The 19,258-nt window shown below is 40.3% G+C and overlaps 1 protein-coding gene across 1 annotated transcript; it reads left to right on the forward strand.

The window, feature by feature from the left end:
- Positions 1–5,004: 5,004 nt before the first annotated feature.
- On the forward strand, positions 5,005–18,664 carry LOC130880509 (tripartite motif-containing protein 30A-like). Its single transcript, XM_057779574.1, has 7 exons — positions 5,005–5,430; positions 7,691–7,786; positions 8,386–8,616; positions 12,578–12,600; positions 17,427–17,527; positions 17,800–17,826; positions 18,066–18,664. Exons 1-7 carry the CDS (start codon positions 5,011–5,013, stop codon positions 18,662–18,664), a joined length of 1,497 nt encoding a protein of 498 aa, XP_057635557.1. The 5' UTR covers positions 5,005–5,010.
- Positions 18,665–19,258: the final 594 nt, after the last annotated feature.

The raw sequence follows: 19,258 nt of genomic DNA on the forward strand, positions 1-19,258 counted from the left end.
CCCCACAAAGTAAAACGCAATCAGGAACTCAGGTGCAAGAGCATCCCAGGGGAATTCTTTCTTTCCCATTAGAATAAGATTTTTGAGGGTTAGGATTTTTTAGGGTGATTGTGACACGAGTTTGAAACGGTGACATAACAAGTCCCTGGAGCACTGGAAAAAGTCCCAAGTTCCTGGTGGGCAGGGCTGACCTGTACTGATTCACTCTAGTTGTATAGAGTAAGCAGCACAGTCACAGTACCATTACTGTGTGGTGGCACCCCATTGGTTGATAGTTTCATAGTTTCTCTTTCTCAGATCCATCCCTCAAAGTCTTAACTATCATTTTTCTACTGGCTTACCAGAGATCAGACTTAGTGAATGAATCCTCAAGACATTTACTCTGACCTCCATCCGCTCCTCTCTACAGATTCAGGATCTCTTGGTTGGTGTCTAAAGGTGTGAGAGCAATTTTAGAGGACAGAGTTTGGAAGAATTGAGAAGAAACATTGTCTTTGCTCTGGTGAGTTTAATTTGAAACTGAGAAGGGAAAGGGGAAGGATGGCTGCTGGCTTCCTGCTGAGTGCTCTAGGGATGAGGAGCCAGAAGGAAGCCTGGCTTTGAGGAGGACCAATTTCAAGGTTCAGAGACGTCCAGGTATTACTCTAGATGGAGTTTACTCTCATCCTTTTTAATGGTTAATTTTGGGCTGCACCGAGAATTCCCTGTTGCAAGACAGACACTCCTGTCCCCCACTGAAGAAGTAAAATCAGAATGGTGTTTTAAAACAGAATTTAAGACCTTCTGTGTAATAGTGTATTTACACACGATTCTATGAATTTGTTTCCTTGTCTTCTGTCTCTGTGATTAGAAGTCCCAATCTTTCTTTAGCCTCTTATACATTTACTTGTACTGTGAAACAGCCTCAAGTCTGTAGAGAATTGTTAATGTTACTTAAAAGTGATTACATTTGTCTGCCTTTTCCTTGGTTCATGTCTGCCATGCCTAAATAAAATTCAGCCTGTACTACTAATTCCAGCTACAAAGATTGCTGATGTAGGAAGATCCAAAGTCCGAGACCTGTTGGGAGACCTAATATAATTGGATCTAAAGGAAAGAAAACTTATAATATCTTATTTTCAAATAGAGCTTGCCTGAAGATCAGAAGGCAAACCTAGCCATTAGCTAACCATAGAGGTTTGGAGGTTTGTACAGACAGATAGGAAGTGATATGGCTTGGTTGAGAGAAGAAGAGATAAAGCAGGAGAAGACAGGAGCTCAGACACTTTTCAGCTGGGAAGTTGAGTAGGTAAGGTACATTTGCTATTAAAAAGAAATTTGGAAAATGGAGAATGGTAACAGATCTCAGGGTTGTTAATAAGGTGATTCAGCCAATGGACTCCCTACAGTCTGGCATTCATTTGCTTTCTCTATTACCTAAAAAATGGTATCTTATAGTTATTGATTTAAAAGATTTTTTTCTTCATTATACCTTCACAAGAAAAAGACAGAGAAAAATTTTCCTTCATGGTTCTACTTATAAAAATTCTCAGCCTGGTAAAAAAATATCAATGGAAAGTTTTACCACAGGGTATATAAACAGCCTTACTTTGTGCCAATATTTTGCATGTCAGTCATTCAAAATTATACTTAAACAATTTCCTCAATCTATAGTTTACCATTATATGGATGATATTTTACTAGTTAACTGGAATGTAGATATTTTAGAAGAGTATTTGAAGAGGTAAAAAAAAATTGCATGGCTGGGGGTTATAAATTATTCCTGAGAAAAATACAAAGAGGAGTCTATTAATTACTTAAGGTATAGAATAGGTCTACAGAAAATTAGACCCCAAAAGGTGCAAATTTAGAGATATCGATTGCTGACTCTTAATGACTTACAAAGATTTGCAGGAGATATTTCCCATCTAAGGCCCACTATTGGAACAAAAAAATTATCTGAGAAATTTCTTCAAAACCTTAGACATGAAAAGGATTTAAAAACAGACCAAGAAAATTATCAGTTGAAACAGAGAGAATTGACTTTTGTGAAAGAGAAATTATAGGATGCACATGTGAATTATTTGGATCCAAAACTTGATTGCATTTTGGATATATTACCTTTAAGCATTCTCCTAATCATCAGGAATATTGATGCAGAGGGAAGATATTATCAATGGGGTATAGAGATTAAGGGATATGGAGAGAATTATTGAATCTACTCTGAAAAGAAATAAGGGGGGATATAGAAATAGGATTAAAAGGTAGATTATTGAATCTACTTGTACACCAAAGAGCAACTTCATCTTGCAGCAATTATTTTTCCTAATCATTCATTTTTTCTTCGTTTTAATGGTTTCATAAATATAATTGTTCTCTGTCTTTCTTTTATTAAATTTATTGACTCATTTATTTTCATTTTATATCTGTGGGCGTTTTGCCTGTATGTATACCTCTGTAGCATTTGGATGCAGCACCGTCAGAGGCAAGAAGAGAGTGTTAAGATCTACTGGAACTGGAGTTACAGGTAGCATTGAGCAGTCATGTGAGGTCTGCGTGTTAGGATTCAGGTATTATGCTGTCCCCAGTCACCTGGCAGGACGCACTCAGGCAGTACCTTGGCCAGCCCAGGGTACTATGGCTGTTATGTTGTTATGTAGTCCATATGCAGGTCCCTTTAAGAGACAAGCTCCACCCTTTCCCATTTTCATCCTGCTATTCTTCTGAAAAGGCAAGCAGGTCTCTCTCTCCTCTCTCTCTCTCTCTGTCAGATTTATTACACTGGACCTGGAGCACAGGGGTCTGTGTGACAACAGGTGGTGCTCAATCACTGAACCATTCCTCCAGCCCTTTTACTGTGCTGCAAGTGCACCATTACTGAGCTGTAGAGCCTTGAGATTGCCATCCTCTGGCATCGCCTGCCAAGAAGCCAGGTTTAGAGACCCAGCTCTTAATTTCTCTTTGGGTTCCTCACCCTTTGTGACTTTTCTCTACTGGCTATCACATCTTGCATGTTTACTGAGCTCACTGTCTTTTCTTTCATCGGGAAAACAAACATGACTGGGTGGTGGTGGCAGAAGCCTCTAATTCAAACACTAAGGAGGCAGAGAGAGGTGGAGCTCTATGAGTTCAAGGCCAACTTGCTGTACAAAGTAAGTTCCTGAAATGAACCCTGTTTTGTAAAACCAAAAAAAAAAAAAAAATCAACTCTGAACACCTTCTGTTTATTTCTGTTCCAGTCTTGTGGTGCTAATATGTCTCCTGTCCTGCTGTGTTTACTAGAAATGACAACAATAAACACCATGTTTTTCTGCCATAACTTAAAAAAAAAGACTTTCTTTCCATTGTCCTAAATATGCTATGAGATTAGCAGTAGACTTTTTAAATATGGCTTTAAAATAAGGAAGTTTATGCCTATACTTAAACATTTGTAGAATTTTTATTCCTGAAACAATGGTGTGCATTTTCAAATTGTCTCATGCAAAGAATGGGAAGAGTTTTTCTTATCTTTCATTTGCTGATGAGCTGTGGGTTGCCCATTGGCTTTGCCTACTGAACTAATATTACATGTTATCAGGTAAAATTAGTTTACTTTGAAGTATAATTTTTCATGCGATTTTGAACTCAGCATCCAGCTGGCCTTCATATATGGAGTCTTCGATGAATGTCTTTGTTAAATTTCTAGAACACGAATGTTGGGAAATACTACTTTAAAGTGAGTTGGATTTCTTTTTCCTATTGCTTTTGTTAACAATGGAAAAACATGTTACATTTGTCTTATTGAATAAAATTAACCTGAGGACAAGAGGTTGAGTCAGCAACTAGCTGACAGGAAGTGGTAGGAAGGGACCTCCTGAAGAAAGGACTCTTAAGTGTGGGTGGAGCAGAAGGACACACTGCTTTTGTGAGCAGCAAGCAAGGAGAAAGGACTAGCTATTGATTATTCAGCCTCTCTGAATGAACAGAATTTCACTTCAACCTTTGAATCCTGAGGTGATAGAGGATAGAGATCTAGTTGAAGTTTACCTTTAGTGGCCTTGAGAGAGCCTGTGAGGGAACAGAATTTCTACAGCCTGTGCCCTTGTGCCCTTTGAACTGTTGGTAGCTGCTGAGTTACAGTTGCTAATTAGGACAACAGTTGCTTAAGGGGAAGCCACTGTATTTGAGGAAAAACACACAGGATAAATTCTCAACATTTACAGACACAGCATTCCTCAGAATCTGCGGGGCTTGGAGAAATAATTCCACACATCCAATGTCCTGGATATCAATTCTGTCTTGGATGCCACCTTTTTTCTTTACTGAATCTATGGGGTGGGGCAAAGACCTCTGAAAGAAGACACTAAAGGGGTGCTATTCATCCCCTTTCAATGTATTACAGACAAATGAGCCTTGTAAGTGGCTATCACTATACATCTAGTACAGGGCTTGCCTTAACCATGTTTACAAACACAAATGTTGTCATTTATTAAATGGCAATAAGAGAAATCATTGCTTATGTGTTATCAGGAGATGGGACTGTGTACACTCCAGGTCAGCACCAGGCTTCTAGTAAAAGACTGGTTAGCAGAGGATCAGAGGGTCACACTGCCTGGTGCTGTTGAAGGTGGAAGTACAGTGGGGGAGAAGTGAGTAGTTTGATGCTTATATCACTGAAGATGTGATATCGTCCTGGGAAAGAAAGGGAAGGACAGAAGGTCGGTTACATGAGGCTGATGGAAGGAACCACATTTTTCCTGGTCTTCAGTAAAAGGGAATAAAAATCCTGCATCTAAAATTTGTCATTTGGGATGAATTATAGCAGAGGACTTGAAAGAATGACAGCATGCTTCTTTGCCATGTCTCTGAACTTCTCTCCATATATCTCTCCTTTGCTCTTTTCCCTTATCATGGAGGGGATTCATTGATCTGTTTATGGTTCAGTGCTGATTTTCCCTTTCTCACTTGTCCCCCTTCTCATCATCCCAGTCACTCAGGTACCTGAGCAGAAGTGTCAGGATTACAAACAGCAGACTCAGCATCACAGCAACAATGGCCTCATCAGTCCTGGGGATAGTCAAGGAGGAGGTGACCTGTCCTATCTGTCTGGACCTCATGGTGGAGCCTGTGAGTGCAGATTGTGGTCACAGCTTCTGCCGAGCTTGCATCACTCTGAACTATGAGTCCAACAAAGGCAAAGAAGGAGAGAGCATCTGCCCTGTGTGCCGAGATAGTTACCTGTTTGGGAATCTGAGGCCTAGTTGGCATGTGGCCAACATAGTGGAGAGGCTAACAGGGCTCAAGACAAGCTCAGGGGAGGAGCAGAAGGTGAATGTCTGTGCACAACATGGAGAGAAACTCCAGCTCTTCTGTGAGAAGGACATGGTGGCCATCTGCTGGCTTTGTGAGAGATCTCCGGAGTACTGTGGTCACCAAACAGTTCTCATTGAACAGGTGGCTACTAAATACAAGGTAGGAAGTGGAAGGGTGTGGGACACGGAGCAGGAGACAGTAACAGATGGGAAATCTCCACTTGGTGTGTCAGGTCAATTACCTGGACATCATAGACTCTGGGGTTGGTACATCATTCCATTCTTTCCTACCTAAAAGGACATGATGGTTTATTCTAACTTACGTGCATGAGAATCTGCCTGGACTACAAACACTAAGATAGAAAAATATATTTGAAACTGTCCCTGTAAAGTTGAGTTGATGACCAAGAAACACTAAGAGCAGAACTACTAATTCATTTAATATTTATCTTCTTACGTTGTTTATGTCAGATTCATTCATACTACCTAAAATCCAGTCCAGTGACTTCCAACCACAGGGCTAGTTAGTGAATGATGTGCAGCAGTGAAGATAATGTGAGTGTGGCCGTTGAAACATCTGGGAAGAGAGAAAAGAATTCCATTGTGAGATGCACAGAGGGACTTTGTTTTCTGTTGATTGTTTGTGAGCACACATGTAAACTCATGGAGACTGTTGCAGCATGCACAGAGCCTGCAAAGGTCTGCACCATATGGGATTCTAGAGCTGGAATAAGTGGGCACATGACCCATCCCTAGCCCAGAAGCAATCTCCAGTTGATAACTACTTGTAAACTTACTTTTCTCCAAGGGAGTCTCACTGAGGAAATAAACCATTCTTAAGGAAATGTCCCATGCCAGTAGGAGACAGATGACCACACAAAATGAACTATACCCACATTTGAGGGTTCTTTCTCTCATAATGATAAGTTTGGGCTGTACTGATATGTAAAGTAAAGCCTTGAGTCTGGCTTTAAGTGAAATGTTTCAGCAAAGCCTTTGCTATGTTTAGGTTAATCTCTAGAGGCAGAGAAACAGATGCCTCTTTGTTTTGTAACAGGAGACATAAAGGGTGTGGATCTGAATGGGAGAGGAGGTTGAGAGGAAGTGGGAGGATTAGGTGCCAGAGAATCTGTAATCACAATGTATTGCATAAAAAAAATCTATTTTCAATGAAGAAAAACGTGGAGGCCCAAAAATGTGAGTCTATTTCACCTCATCTGAAGGTCAGAGAGTTTGAGCTTATTCAAAGTTGTTGACAGCTGTGGCTACACACCCTGACCTAGGGTGTGGTCACTTGGTGTTTTGGACATTAAGATGGCCCATATAGGGAGATGCTCTCCACCCTGACCAAAGGACAGAGAATTCAAGCATGCTTCTGCTCCCCTTTGAGTTAGGAGGATTGACCTAGGGAGAGGCTGCCTTCATTATACTTTGGATAGGGTAGGTTCACTGCCTAAACAACAGAATGCTTTCCTTGTAATTAATGACTTGATTACTCAAAGTATTGATGCAAACAACTGTTCTAGTTGTCATTTTTATCATGTTAAAGCAGTCTTTTGCCTTCTCCCCAGTGTTGTATGGGGCACAAATATGTATGGAAAATTAAACAGGGGGAAACTCAGAGAACTCAGAACTCCTAACTCAGTATGCAGGAGGCTGAGTTACCCTCCTATTATTATCCTGTGTCTGTGTGGTTCTTTCTTATGTCTGTTCCTTCTATCTAACATTTCTAATCCTCATGCTCAAACGCAGGAACGTAGGAACTGATTATGGCTAGGAACCCGGCAAAAGTCACCTAAAAAATGTGGCTCACAACATATGGCAGCCCAACATAGGGCAGCCTGTGACAACATAAGAAAAAATACAATAAAAAAAGGAAAAAAATGACAAAAGAAAATACACATGGACAGTGTGGTGGGGCATGCTTCAATGCCAGGACTCTGGCAACTGATGAGTTTGAGGTTATACAGGTGTAGACAGAATTTCCAAGCCAACCTGGGCTCCATAGTAAGATGTAGGTTCAAAAAAAAAAAAAAAAAAAAAAAAAAGAAAAGGAATATATAGGTGTCAATTGCAGGGAATGTGTGTATGTGTATATTTATGTGAAAGACCAGGAAAGCTAACAAAATTAGGCCAGTTTTCTGATGCCAGAATCAAAGTAAGATGTGTGTACTTGGTAGGATGACTGACTGAGAGAGATTTCTGTGTCTGTCTGTATGGGGCTGTGTGTGTAAATACAAGAATGGATTGAGCTGAAGATGAAGATCACATACTTTATGTGCATAAATCATGGCACAAGATATTAAAGAGAGGACAGTCTTAGACCTCCTGTCTCTCCAGAAGGATTTCTTGGCTTTTGGCTAGGAACAGCTGTCCTACTAAGCACACACCTTGACTCTGCTACAATTCCTCTCCCTCAGGTGATGCTCCAGTCTGCCCTGGAGATGCAGATGGCTAATGAGGAAAGATGTGACCAGTGGGAAGATGACCTTCAAAAGGAGAGAACTTTCTGGAAGGCAAGTGGGGACCCTACCTCCTAAGGGAGTTAGCTTGATGACTGGGAGGGACCTGGGCAAGAAGTTCCCTGGCTCTTCATTCCCTGGAGGCTGATGGGGACAAGAGGCCTTGATTAGTCCTCTCTGTCTGTTCCCTTGGAGCTGGGGCTGCACCGAGAGTGCATCACTCCTGAGCCTGACTGTGTGAGGAGCTGACACCATGGATAGGGGTCTGGTGAGAATGGCACCGAGTCCTAAAACTCTCTCCTGTGGTGCTTTATAGAACTGTGACTTTTGGGAAGATGCTTGGGAGCAGTCACAGGTCCATTCTTGGGGTTAGCTTCTCTCAGAGGTAGAATGAGGAGTATTGGGAGTAGTTGTGTGTAAACTGAGCAATACCAAGGCATCCCACTTTGGCTCAGGTGCCCTTGTTAAAGGTGACCTAAGATCATTGTTTTGGAATGTCATGAACAGACACAGAAAGGAGACAGATGCTTCCCTAAGACTGCCTTCCCTTCCCAAGCTCAGTTCCTGTGAGAACTCCCCATTAGAACAGTGGATTTCTGTCTCTCAGTCCTATTAGGACAGTCTAAGAACTCTCCCTTTTCTTATCCCTGAAGAAAAAAATACAGAAGAATGTAGAAAAGGTCCAGAAGAAGTTTAAAGAAATGCATGAATTCCTGTATTCGGAGGAGACGAATAAGCTGCAGAAGCTGATGCAAAAGGAGGAAGACATTGTCAAAAGACTGGAAAAGTCTGAAAATGAGCTGGTGAAGCAGAGGGAGTCAGTGAGTGACCTCATCTCAGATCTGGAGAATGGGTTGAAGTGCTCAACCATAGAGATGCTGCAGGTAAGACTGCAGGAGGTCCAGCATCTGAGAGTCAGGAGACCTGGAAGCCATTTCTCTCCCTCTGTGCTGCTGTGATCTCCCTGCCGAGGACAGTATGGCTCTCCCTGACCTCTTTCATAAACCAGTTTCAGAAGCTGGAGAAATCATTCCATGCCTGGACAGCAAGGGGAAATTGCATGTTTTAGTTTATCAAATAAAGTACAGTTAGCAGAACCATGTAGAGAAGATCTGTTACATCGAGATAGTTACTACCCTACTGCAATGTGAGCATGTGTGAAGCATATTCAACAGTCATTTGTCACTTCACATAAATTTGATATTAGTTTGGAGAGTTTCACCCCCACTGCCTCTGATTCAGTGGTGTGGCCATTGGGAGGGGAGTTGCCACCCAAGATTTCAGAGAGTTTCTCTCCTCTGTCTTTGAGTTGCTGAGATGAAAGGCGTCTTCTCTATCTGTACACGTGCAAAGTTTGTATTGCATTTTATCTCTATCATATTTTTAAATACTTTAAACCAAAGTCATAGTCTGGTGATGAATATCTCTGTAGGAATTTGGTTCTTTCACCTCAATTGCCAATCTTATAGACCTTGATAGTTCTAGGAAGTTATCATCCTCCTTTAGTTTACTGGTTTCCATTGCATTGGTTTAATTATTATTAGGACACTCATTCATCACCTGTATTAGATGGAATTATGTATATATGACTAAACTAAGTCAGTTCACATAGATACCAACTACAGACACCACACTCTACAAGCCTAAAATTGTATCACTTGACTAAAGAATCTGCTCACTTTTCTCTGCCTCCAGCCTCTCATAACCTAAATTCTAATCATTACTTTTGTGAGATTATTTTTTTGCTACAAACCACAACATTATATGGTAATTACTCAGCCATGTTTTCACAGCGATTTATCAGAACCCAGGGCTTTGATAAAGGTTAAACTAAGATTCAGGGAAATTTTGGCATTATTGCTCTGTGAATAAAGTGGCTTTCCTTTGCTATAGATTTTACTGTAGGTAACTCCCTTTCTGTTGCATATTTGGGAATTAATTTTCACAGTTCAGAACTGTTTTCTATGCCTTTGGGCTACATGTGGGCTACTACCAGGCCTTGTTCCTCTCCCCTAGGTAATGCAAAGATCTGCTTTTCTGCAATTATCTTTATCAGAAGGCTTTTGGTCAGTGTTTAGCTTCAAGGAAAGAACATTCTATTAAGGTGTTCACAGATATACAAGGACATAGAATTACTACTTGCCCAAGCTTCTGGTCTGGTTTTACCTCATGACTAGGACATCTGATAACAGCATACTCCGGAACTAATGATTTAGAGGCCTGGGTCCCTTCTTTGTTTTTACTGCCTAGAGCAGAATTCAAGACCGAAATCCATAGAAACCACAGCTTCTGGTGTATGTGCTATCTGATCGAGAGCCATGATTTCTCTCTTACTGTTTACATCGTTGCTCGGTTACCTGATTCTATACCTGCTGAGAGGAAAAAAGCAGAGTACTGAAAATAAACATTTTAGCTTTTTACTGACCACCTAACAACGTAGTTTAGCACACTGACCTTCCCCTCTAGAATTCCCTGATTATTTAATTCCTTTCTTAACTAACTTTCTCCATTAAGGAGTTCACCAGTGTGCACTAGCCACCTTTGAGCTGACAGGCTCGTGTGTGTGTGTGTGTGTGTGTCTGTGTGTGAAAACCCTTATCTGATTTTTTGTAAGGTGAAAGCATTCTAGCCCTCGAACGTGCTAGGGCTGGGAATTGCTGGTTTAAAGGATATATATGACTGAGAATATTTGTAATGGAGAGAACAAGAGAGAACATGGAAGAACAAGGTAGAGCAAGAGAGAACAAGGAAGAATAAGGATTGAGAGAAGAATAAAGAAACATGGATACTTGTTGTGAGTAGATTTTTTTAACCCTCCTCATTAGCTTATCATCGCATCTTTAATTGAAACCTGAAAGGAAGTCTTAAAGTCCGGAACTTAAAACTCCTGTTAATTTTTGTACATGACACACATACAATAATACCACTTAGTGTTGTTTTATCCTGTGCCCAGATGATTTAGTATAACATCAGTTTTCTGAGTTGATACAAGTTACAACAAATGACAATACTTCTTGCTTTGTATACCTAATATTTTAACATTATACGCTTATCATATCATTTTATCCGTTTTTATCTGTTGATCAGTTCTCCAGTTGACTCAGTTTTATCTACTATGATAATGACTCAGTGGACATGAGCATACAGATGTCTTTATGAGGACAAGTTTAAACATCAGATTTCATCTATAACTAGAATGATCAGTTCTCCCCAGAATTCTTTTTTCTATGAAATCTGCTTTTTTGGTTTATGTTATATAAAATAAATCCATGAGTAGTCAAGAACCTACAGCCTGAGATCCTAAGACTTGAGAGCTTCTCATACACAGAAACAAAACATGAGGAGCACACAACAAAGAAAATGAAATAAAAACTTCCCAACCTACATCCAGGTGTTCTGGCTCACACCTTTAATCCCAGCAGTTAGAATGCAGAAACAAATGAAGCTTCATGGGTTCAAGGCCAGCATGGTCTATATAGTGAGTTTCAGGCATCAGGGTTACATAGTGAAACTTACAACTGGCCAAGATGGAGAGAGGAAGAGACTACAGACTGTCCAGTTTTAAATGGAGTATATATATCCCACCTCTAATTCAAAGGCCCAGCAATCACTGCAGAAGAAGGGGCAGAAGGAATGTAGGAGCCAGAGGTGATGAAGGTCTACCAGGAAGAGAGTGTCTTCTGGACAGAGCTTAGCAGCAGCACATATGAACTGGGATTGATTGTGACACCAAACCCAAGACATGTGCAAGCCTAAACCACACCAAGTTCCACTATGGAAAGTGGACTTTCATAGGAAGTTCAACTACAGGCAAGGAGTCCCTGATAATTGCTAATTGCTAGAAGAATGGTCACATTTCTCAAAGATTGTAACTTTACTTAAATCTACTATTATTATCTGAATCCAAACATGAGAGAATATTTGCATAATATTTGGTCTCAAACCCAGGATATATGGCTAACGGAGGTGCCCACTTAACATATCAAAGTGGACCTGGTGGGTCAGGTATTGATATCTGTTCATGTAAAAGACCAAATATTGTACTGGAAAGATGAAAAAGGATATTTATTAATGTGGCTGCTTTGAAATAAAAATTGTCCATTTTTAGTTTCTCAAAGTGATATCAAAATTTAAGTAGAGAGCCAAGGATATACAAAAATGAGTATTCCTTGTCAAAGTGTGATCTTTCTCCCATCACTATCTGGGTTATAGACTCATACTTTAATTTGGTCCAGTAAGTAATTAAAAGTGCTTGAAATCTTTTTTGGAGACCAGTTTTCACTCTGAGCTGTTTTTCTTCTCCCAAAAATCCTCATTTTGGGGGATGATCATTAGTAGTTTTTCAACTTGACACATATGTTCTTTTCCTGCCAGAACAATTACAGAGAAAAGAAAAAGAGAGATATGGTTAGTTGGTTTTAAGTATCTGACAATCTATGGTTCTAGTCCTTGTGGCTTCTTCATTACTAATATATTTAATTGTGTCTAAATGACTCAAATTCTCATATTGTCAGTTGTAAGTAAGGTAATGGAGAGCTGACTTAGAGCATGGATAAATCATGTGTTTGCATGTTTAGATATACATACGGCAAAACCTATGTAAGCTTTCAAACTACTATTTATTCATCTTCGCTTTCCAAAGCCTTGTAGTATGGGACAGAAAATAGTCTTAGTTTACATGTAAGTCAAGTAAAGAGTCATGTATCCTATTTATATAATGTCTTGGAGAACTGTGGGTGACAGATTTGATTTTCTGAATTTGTCTCTGCACCCAGTGAGAGTGTGACTAGGATTTGCAAGAACATGCAGAACATGTATTGACTGTGTTTTCTCCCTTCTCTCTAGGGTGTTAATTGTGTCCTAACGAGGTATGTTTGGGTTGACTAGGATGAATAGCTCTATTGTGTGGTGAGAATGATTTAGTATCTGACTAGAATAAATCTCTCATGGATTTGGGGGAATTTAGACAAAGTGTTATTCTGAAGTTCCAGTAAGAAGAAGAAGGAGGATGCAGAAAAAGACAGGCTCTGACTGTTTTGTAACTGCCGGGGACAGATTTGATTCTCTTTTAGGGGTCTGGGTAATGGGGAGTCACAAAGTTAGGCTCTGCAGTGGGAAGAGGGAAATGGAGCCACAGGAGCTTTCAGACTCCTTGTGGTTCCATCATTCTGTCCGTGCTCTGTGCTTTTATCTGACTCTGTCTGCAGCTCACAGGTACTTGACTCACATATTCATCCTAGATAGGGTATGTCTTCCTTGTCTGCAGTGTTCACAGAACTGTATACTGGGAAAAATTCCTGTGGATCTGTGTATTTCTCATGGGGCTAGAAGAGATCCAGAGTTCCTTTGTGGTTGTACTTAAATTTTTCTTTTCTTTTTTTGTTTTTATTTATTTATTTTTTAAAACAATCTTTTCTCTTACATATCAATCCCAGTTCCTACTCCCTCCCCTTCTCCCTTCTTCTGTTTTGCCCACCTTCTCCCACCATAACCCCCATCCACTCCTCAGAGGGTAAGGCTTCCACTAAGGAGTCAACAAAGTTTGGCATATCACTTTGACGCAGGACCAAGACCCTTTCCCCTATACCTAGACTGAACAAGGTATCCCTCCAAAGAGAATGAGCTTCAAAAATCCAGTTCATGCAGTAGGGATACATCCTGGTCTCACTGCTAGTGGCTTTATAGACTGAATAAGTCACAGAACTGTCACTCACATCCAGAGGTCTTAGTTTGGTCCTATACAGGTTACCCCACTGTCAGTCCAGAGTCAGTGAGCTCCCATTAGCTCAGATCACCTATTTCATATTATCACTCCCCCCTCTCTTCGACTGGACTTTGGAGCTTGGCCCTGTCCTTAACTATGGATCTTCACATCTGCTTCCATCAGTTGCTGGATGAAAGTTTTAGGATGGCAATTAAGGTAGTTGTCAGTCTGATTACAGGGAAAGGCCAGTTTAGGCACCCTCTCCACTCCACTATTGCTTAGGACCTTAGCTGGGGTCATCCTGTGGATTTTTGGGAATTTCCCTAGTGCCAGGTTTCTCGCCAACACCATAATAACTTGCTCAAAGAAGATAGCTGTTTCCTTGCTCTTCCTCTCTGTCCTTCCTCCATCTTGACCATCCCATTCTCTCATGTTCTTCCCCCTTTAGCTTCTGTCCCCCATTTTTTCCCCTCCAATCCCAATTCTCTCAGGAGATCTCATCTATTTTCTGTCATCTACTCCTCCTGGGTGAGTCTGCTTTTTTTTTTTTTGTTCTAGAATTTCAGTTGTGCTGTTAAGTTTCTAGTATGAGATTTCTCCACTTTCTTTATGTAGACACTATGAACTTTTCTCTTAGCACTACTTTCATAGTGTCCCATATGTTTGGGTATGTTGTGTGTTCATTTTTGTTGAAGTCTAGGAAGTCTTTAATTTCTTCCTTGACCATGGGGTGATTCAGTTGAGCATTGTTTAATTTCCATGAGTTTGTAGGTTTTCTGCAATTAGTGTCTAACTTTAAGACAAGGTAATCTGATAAGATACAGTGGGATATTCCTTTTTTTTTTTGGTATTGAGGTTTGCTTTGTTACCAAATATGTGGTCAGCTTTAGAGAAGGTTCCATGAGGTACTGAGAAGAAGTTATATTCTTTTGTGCTTGGGTGAAATGTTCTAAGATGTCTGTTAAGTTCATTTGAGTTAAGACATTTGTTAGTTCTCTTATTTCTCTGTTAAGTTTCTGTCTTGCAGAGCTGTCTATCAGTGAGAGTGGGGTGGTGAAGTCTGTTACTATTAGTGTTTGGGGTTTAATGTGCAATTTAAGCTTTAGTAATGTTTCTTTTACATATGTGGGTGTTCTTGTATAGATGTTCTGAATTGGGACTTCATCATGTGCACAGATGTTCTGAATTGGGACTTCATCATGATGGATTTGTCCTGTGATGAATATGAAGTGTTCTTCTAAATCTCTTTGATTGATTTTAGTGTGAAGTCTATTTTGTTAGATATTAGGATACCAACTTGTTTCTTAGGTCCATTTTATCAGAAAATCTTTTTCCAACCCTTTATTAATGTGTGTCTTTGGGGTTTAAATGTGTTTCTTGTATGCAGCAGAAGGATGGATTCTCTTTTTGTATCTCTGTTAGCCTATGTGTTTTTGTAGGTAAATTGAGTCCATTGATATTAAGAGGTATTAATTGCCAGTGATGGTTAATTCCTGTTATTTTTTGGTTGGTAGTGTTTGTGTGTTTTCCTTCTTTGGGGTGTGCCGGTGTGAGGTTATCTGTTGCCTGTATTTTTGTTGTTGCAGCTGAATTCCATGGGTTGAAGTTCTTCTTTTAGTACTTTTTGTAAGTCTGGATTTGTGGATAGGTGTTGTTTAAATCTAGCTTTCTCATGGAATATTTTGTTTTTCTCTGTCTATAGTTATTGAAAGCTTTGCTAGGTATAGTAGTGTTGACTTGCTCCTGTGGTCTCTTAGTGTCTGCGACATATCTGTCTAGGACCTTCTGACTTTCAGAGTTTCCATTGAGAAGCCAGGTGTAATTCTGATAGATCTGCCTTTATATGTTACTTGGCCTTTTTCCTTTGTATCCATTAATATTCTTTCCTTATTCTGTATTTTTAGTGTTTTGATTATTATCTGACAAGGGGACTTTTTTGGGGGGGTCCAGTCTATTTGGTGCTTTGTAAGCTTCTTGTAACTTTGTAGCTATATCCTTCTGTGTGTTGGGAAAGTTTTTTCTATGATATTGTTGAATATATTTTCTGTGCCTTTGAACTGGAGTTCTCATTCTTCTTTCCTTATTATTCTTAGGTTTGGTCTTTTCATGGTGTCTCAGATTTCCTTGATATTTGTGTTAAGAATTTGTTGGATTTAACATTTTCTTTGACTGATGTATCTATTTCTTCTAGTGTATCTTCAGCTCCTGAGATTCTCTCTTCCATTTATTGTAATCTGTTGGTTATGCATATATCTGTAGTTCCTGTTCATTTATCCAGATATTCAATTTCTAGAATTCCTAAGTTTGTGTTTTCTTTATTGCCTCCATTTAAATTGTCTTGAACTACTTGAATTGTTTGCTTCACTTGTTTGTTTGCTTTTTTTTTCTTGGCTTTTATTAAGAAATTTATTGATTTATTCCAATTTTATATTTGTCTTTTCCTCCATTTCTTTAAAGGGGTTTTTCATTTCCTCTTTAAGAGCCTATATAATCTTCATAAAGTTACACTTAAAGTCATTTTCTTCTGCTTTTTGTGGATTAAGATGCTCATGCCTTCTTGTTGTAGGACCATTAGGTTCTGGTATTGCTATATTGCTCATTAGGTTGTCGAATGTATTCTGAATACATTCTTGTGTTGGTCCCTACACATCTCTTCCTCCAAGAGGTGAAAGCAGTGTCTTTGCCTCTTGGTTCAATTCTTGAAGTTGGTATCTGTGTATCAGGAATTCTCTCGTGGACCAATTATTGCAATTGCTGCCTTGTCCCAGGGAGTTGTTATTGGTCCCTTATGTGTGTCATGGAACTGCTGAGGTCTCAGGGGATGGGTGTGTTTGGAGGCAGAGTGGGACTTGTAGTTTACAGGGTCTGGTAGGGGGGTAGTGAAGCAGGCTGCCTGCAGGAGGCTTGCCCATTGATCACAAGTGCAGCTCTGATGGGTGGGGGAGGGTGCTGTGGCTTTGCTTCAGTTCCTAGGGCCTAGAGACTGTGCTGTCCAGATGGGGGGCTGGCCACTCACCTCTACTCTGTGCATTGCAGTCTGTGTCTCAGTGAGTCATTAAAGGTCTTGGGTACTTAGATTTTTCAAAAACAGTCTTCAGTCTGTGGGCAAAACTGCTCCACCTAAACCACATACTTCAGAAGACTGAAAAGCTGTGCTCTTCTGTGTAAAGAGTCACATGCAGATTGTCAGCATCAGGCATGTTCTGAACATATGCAGCTCATGTCTGTATTAGTTGATGTTCTTGTCTTCTTTTTCAAAACTGTCTTCTTTAAAAAGAACTTAGCTGGCTAAGAGTATCCATATTGACAAAAGTGTTTGAAGTCTTGACTTTCACCAGAGGGTTTTCTCAGACTCTATGACTCTATTACCCAGGAGCAGTTTCTGCACCCGAACTTTAGACTGTTCTTGAGAACCCAACTTCCTTCCTTCCTTCCTTCCTTCCTTCCTTCCTTCCTTCCTTCCTTCCTTCCTTCCTTCCTTCCTTCTTTCCTTCTTTCCTTCCTTCTTCCTGCCTGTTTTTTTAATTTCAGACAAGGTTTCACTGTGTAGCCTTGGCTGGCCTGGAACTCACTCTGGAGATCAGGCTGTCATTGATCTCTGAAATCAACCTACCTCTGCCTCCTAAGTGCAGGGATTAAAGGCTTTTGGTTCCCTGTCTGGCCTACACTTAGTTTTATTGGTTTTGCTAATTCATCATTTCTTAACAGTTCCAGGAGGGAAGAAGTGAGAGTGGGGAAGAAAGTTTTTAACTGTACAAATGAGGAGCTCTGCTCCTAAGAAGTAAGGCTTTCCAAATATCACACAGCAAGAAACTGGGAGGGGTCATGAGTGTGTCTCATCTCTGCAGAGTTAGTGTCTACACTCACCCTGCACAAAATTCTCAGGAGAGCTCCAGGACCTCTATGGTCAGAATGAAAGGAAGTGATAGGGAGTCTATGGAGATCAGAGGTCACACTGTTTGAGATGTGGAGTCAATTTTTTGTCCCTAGGAGTCAGAATTTAAGACTGAAACAGCCCAAAATGATTCCAAGAAAAGAGAAAAAGATCTTCCGAGCTCCGGATCTGAAGGGCATGCTGCAAGTGTTTCAAGGTGAGAGCAGCTACATTCTGTGGTTACCTGGGGGACTCTAGGGGTTCTAGGGCTGCACTCTCTGGATAGAGTCTGATGTCTCTGATCATCGGTAGAGAAACTCAGAAGATCAGGTATTGTGTCCCAGTGATGTCATCATATATAATGAACATCATCACTTATCCTGTCCTACATCACAGTTTCCAGATCTTCCCCCACTCTGCAGAGCACATTGACTTTAATGTTCTGATTCCCTTGCTTACATTTAATGCTGTGAATTTTCATCATTTCAGGGTTCCGGGAAGCCCAGCGCCACTGGGGTAAGGAGAAATCTCACCATCAGCCTCTCTTGTCTTAATGTTTTTCAGAGTTTATTTCTCTACTATACTTTAAGTTACTGCTCCCAATATGCACAACAATCTGCCTCTCTTTGACTTTAAAAATGGCTCTGCCAAGATCCCTCTCACTTTCTCCTCAGGCCATTGCAACTTAAATCACAAATAAGGCAGTACCTTGTTTCTCATGTGACTCTTAATTTATATGTCTCATTTTTCTGCAGTTCACGTGACCCTGCCTCAACTCAACAATAAAAACATTGTCATTAATGTGGACAAAAGACAAATACAACATAGAAGTGGTTATAGAAGAAATTTGCAAGTTTCCGAGTCCTATGATTTAGGTGTCCTAGGGTATCCAGCTATCCACTCAGGGAAACATTACTGGGAAGTAGACGTGTCTAGATGTGATGCCTGGATCCTGGGAATAAATGATGGAAGATGTGCGAACCCCCAGCTTCATGCAGTGAATGAAAAGGGCTTCAGAGTCATAAAAAAATCTGTTGTTAAACAGGATGTAAAATATCAGCCCCAATATGGCTACTGGGTTATAGGAATTACAAACAGGTCTGTATATAATGTCTTTGAGGTGTGCTCTGTCCCTCAAAATGCTAGTGTCTCGTTCCTTCCTCTGACTGGCTCTCCCACTCGTGTTGGAGTTTTCCTGGACCGAGAAGCTTGCACTCTCTCGTTTTATGATGTTTCCAATCATGGAGCTCTCATCTATAAATTCTTTGACTGTTCTTCCCCTGGTGCGGTTTATCCATATTTTAATCCTATGGAGTCATCAGAGCCACTGACAGTCTGTGGGCCACCCTCTTAACCCCTCACTCTTATATGCACAATGCCCCATGTCTGATGTAGCTCAAATACCTGAAGTCCATGGTGTCATTTCAGTCTTTTTCTATCTTTGGTTGTAGGAAACCATGGCCTAGCTACCCTGAGAAGCATTTGTTATAGGTTTTTCAGGTTAGAGTCGATGTCTCCTGCCTTTCAGTTTCTGAGATACTGATGCACTCCCCCAAATAGTGAAGCATTCAATCTACTTCGTGTTGTTCTGTATGTTTCCTTAGTAGTCAAGGACACATGGAAGGTTCACAGGGCCATAGGTCTTAGACATTAATCTTGGGTACCCTGTATAGCTTCCAAACTTCATTGTTTCCTGGCAACTACAACTGTATTGATCCTGGAAATTATGATTATATTCTGTATAAAAAGTTTGATTGCTCTCAACAAAATTGTCACAGCCTCTGTCTTGCCACAGGGCCCCTCCAATCTAAGCCTTGTTTCATTCCTTATGGCCATATCAGGTGACATTGGCCTGGTAAGTAAGCACTGGCACTAACATCTGATTTTTCTATTTTAATACTCTACACTTCTAAATACAAACCATCATGCATTCTTTTCCTTGATCCAG

This window comes from Chionomys nivalis, chromosome 8 (assembly GCF_950005125.1).
Source record: "Chionomys nivalis chromosome 8, mChiNiv1.1, whole genome shotgun sequence".
Classification (NCBI taxonomy): Eukaryota; Metazoa; Chordata; class Mammalia; order Rodentia; family Cricetidae; genus Chionomys; species Chionomys nivalis.

What these genes read in the sequence shown, in the direction of transcription:
- LOC130880509 (XM_057779574.1), top strand. Translation starts at nt 5,011, where the DNA reads ATGGCCTCATCAGTCCTGGGGATAGTCAAGGAGGAGGTGACCTGTCCT. An exon ending in AGGTGGCTACTAAATACAAG is followed by an intron (nt 5,431 to 7,690) that starts GTAGGAAGTGGA and finishes CCTCTCCCTCAG; the next exon opens with GTGATGCTCCAGTCTGCCCT. An exon ending in CAACCATAGAGATGCTGCAG is followed by an intron (nt 8,617 to 12,577) that starts GTAAGACTGCAG and finishes CCTTCTCTCTAG; the next exon opens with GGTGTTAATTGTGTCCTAAC.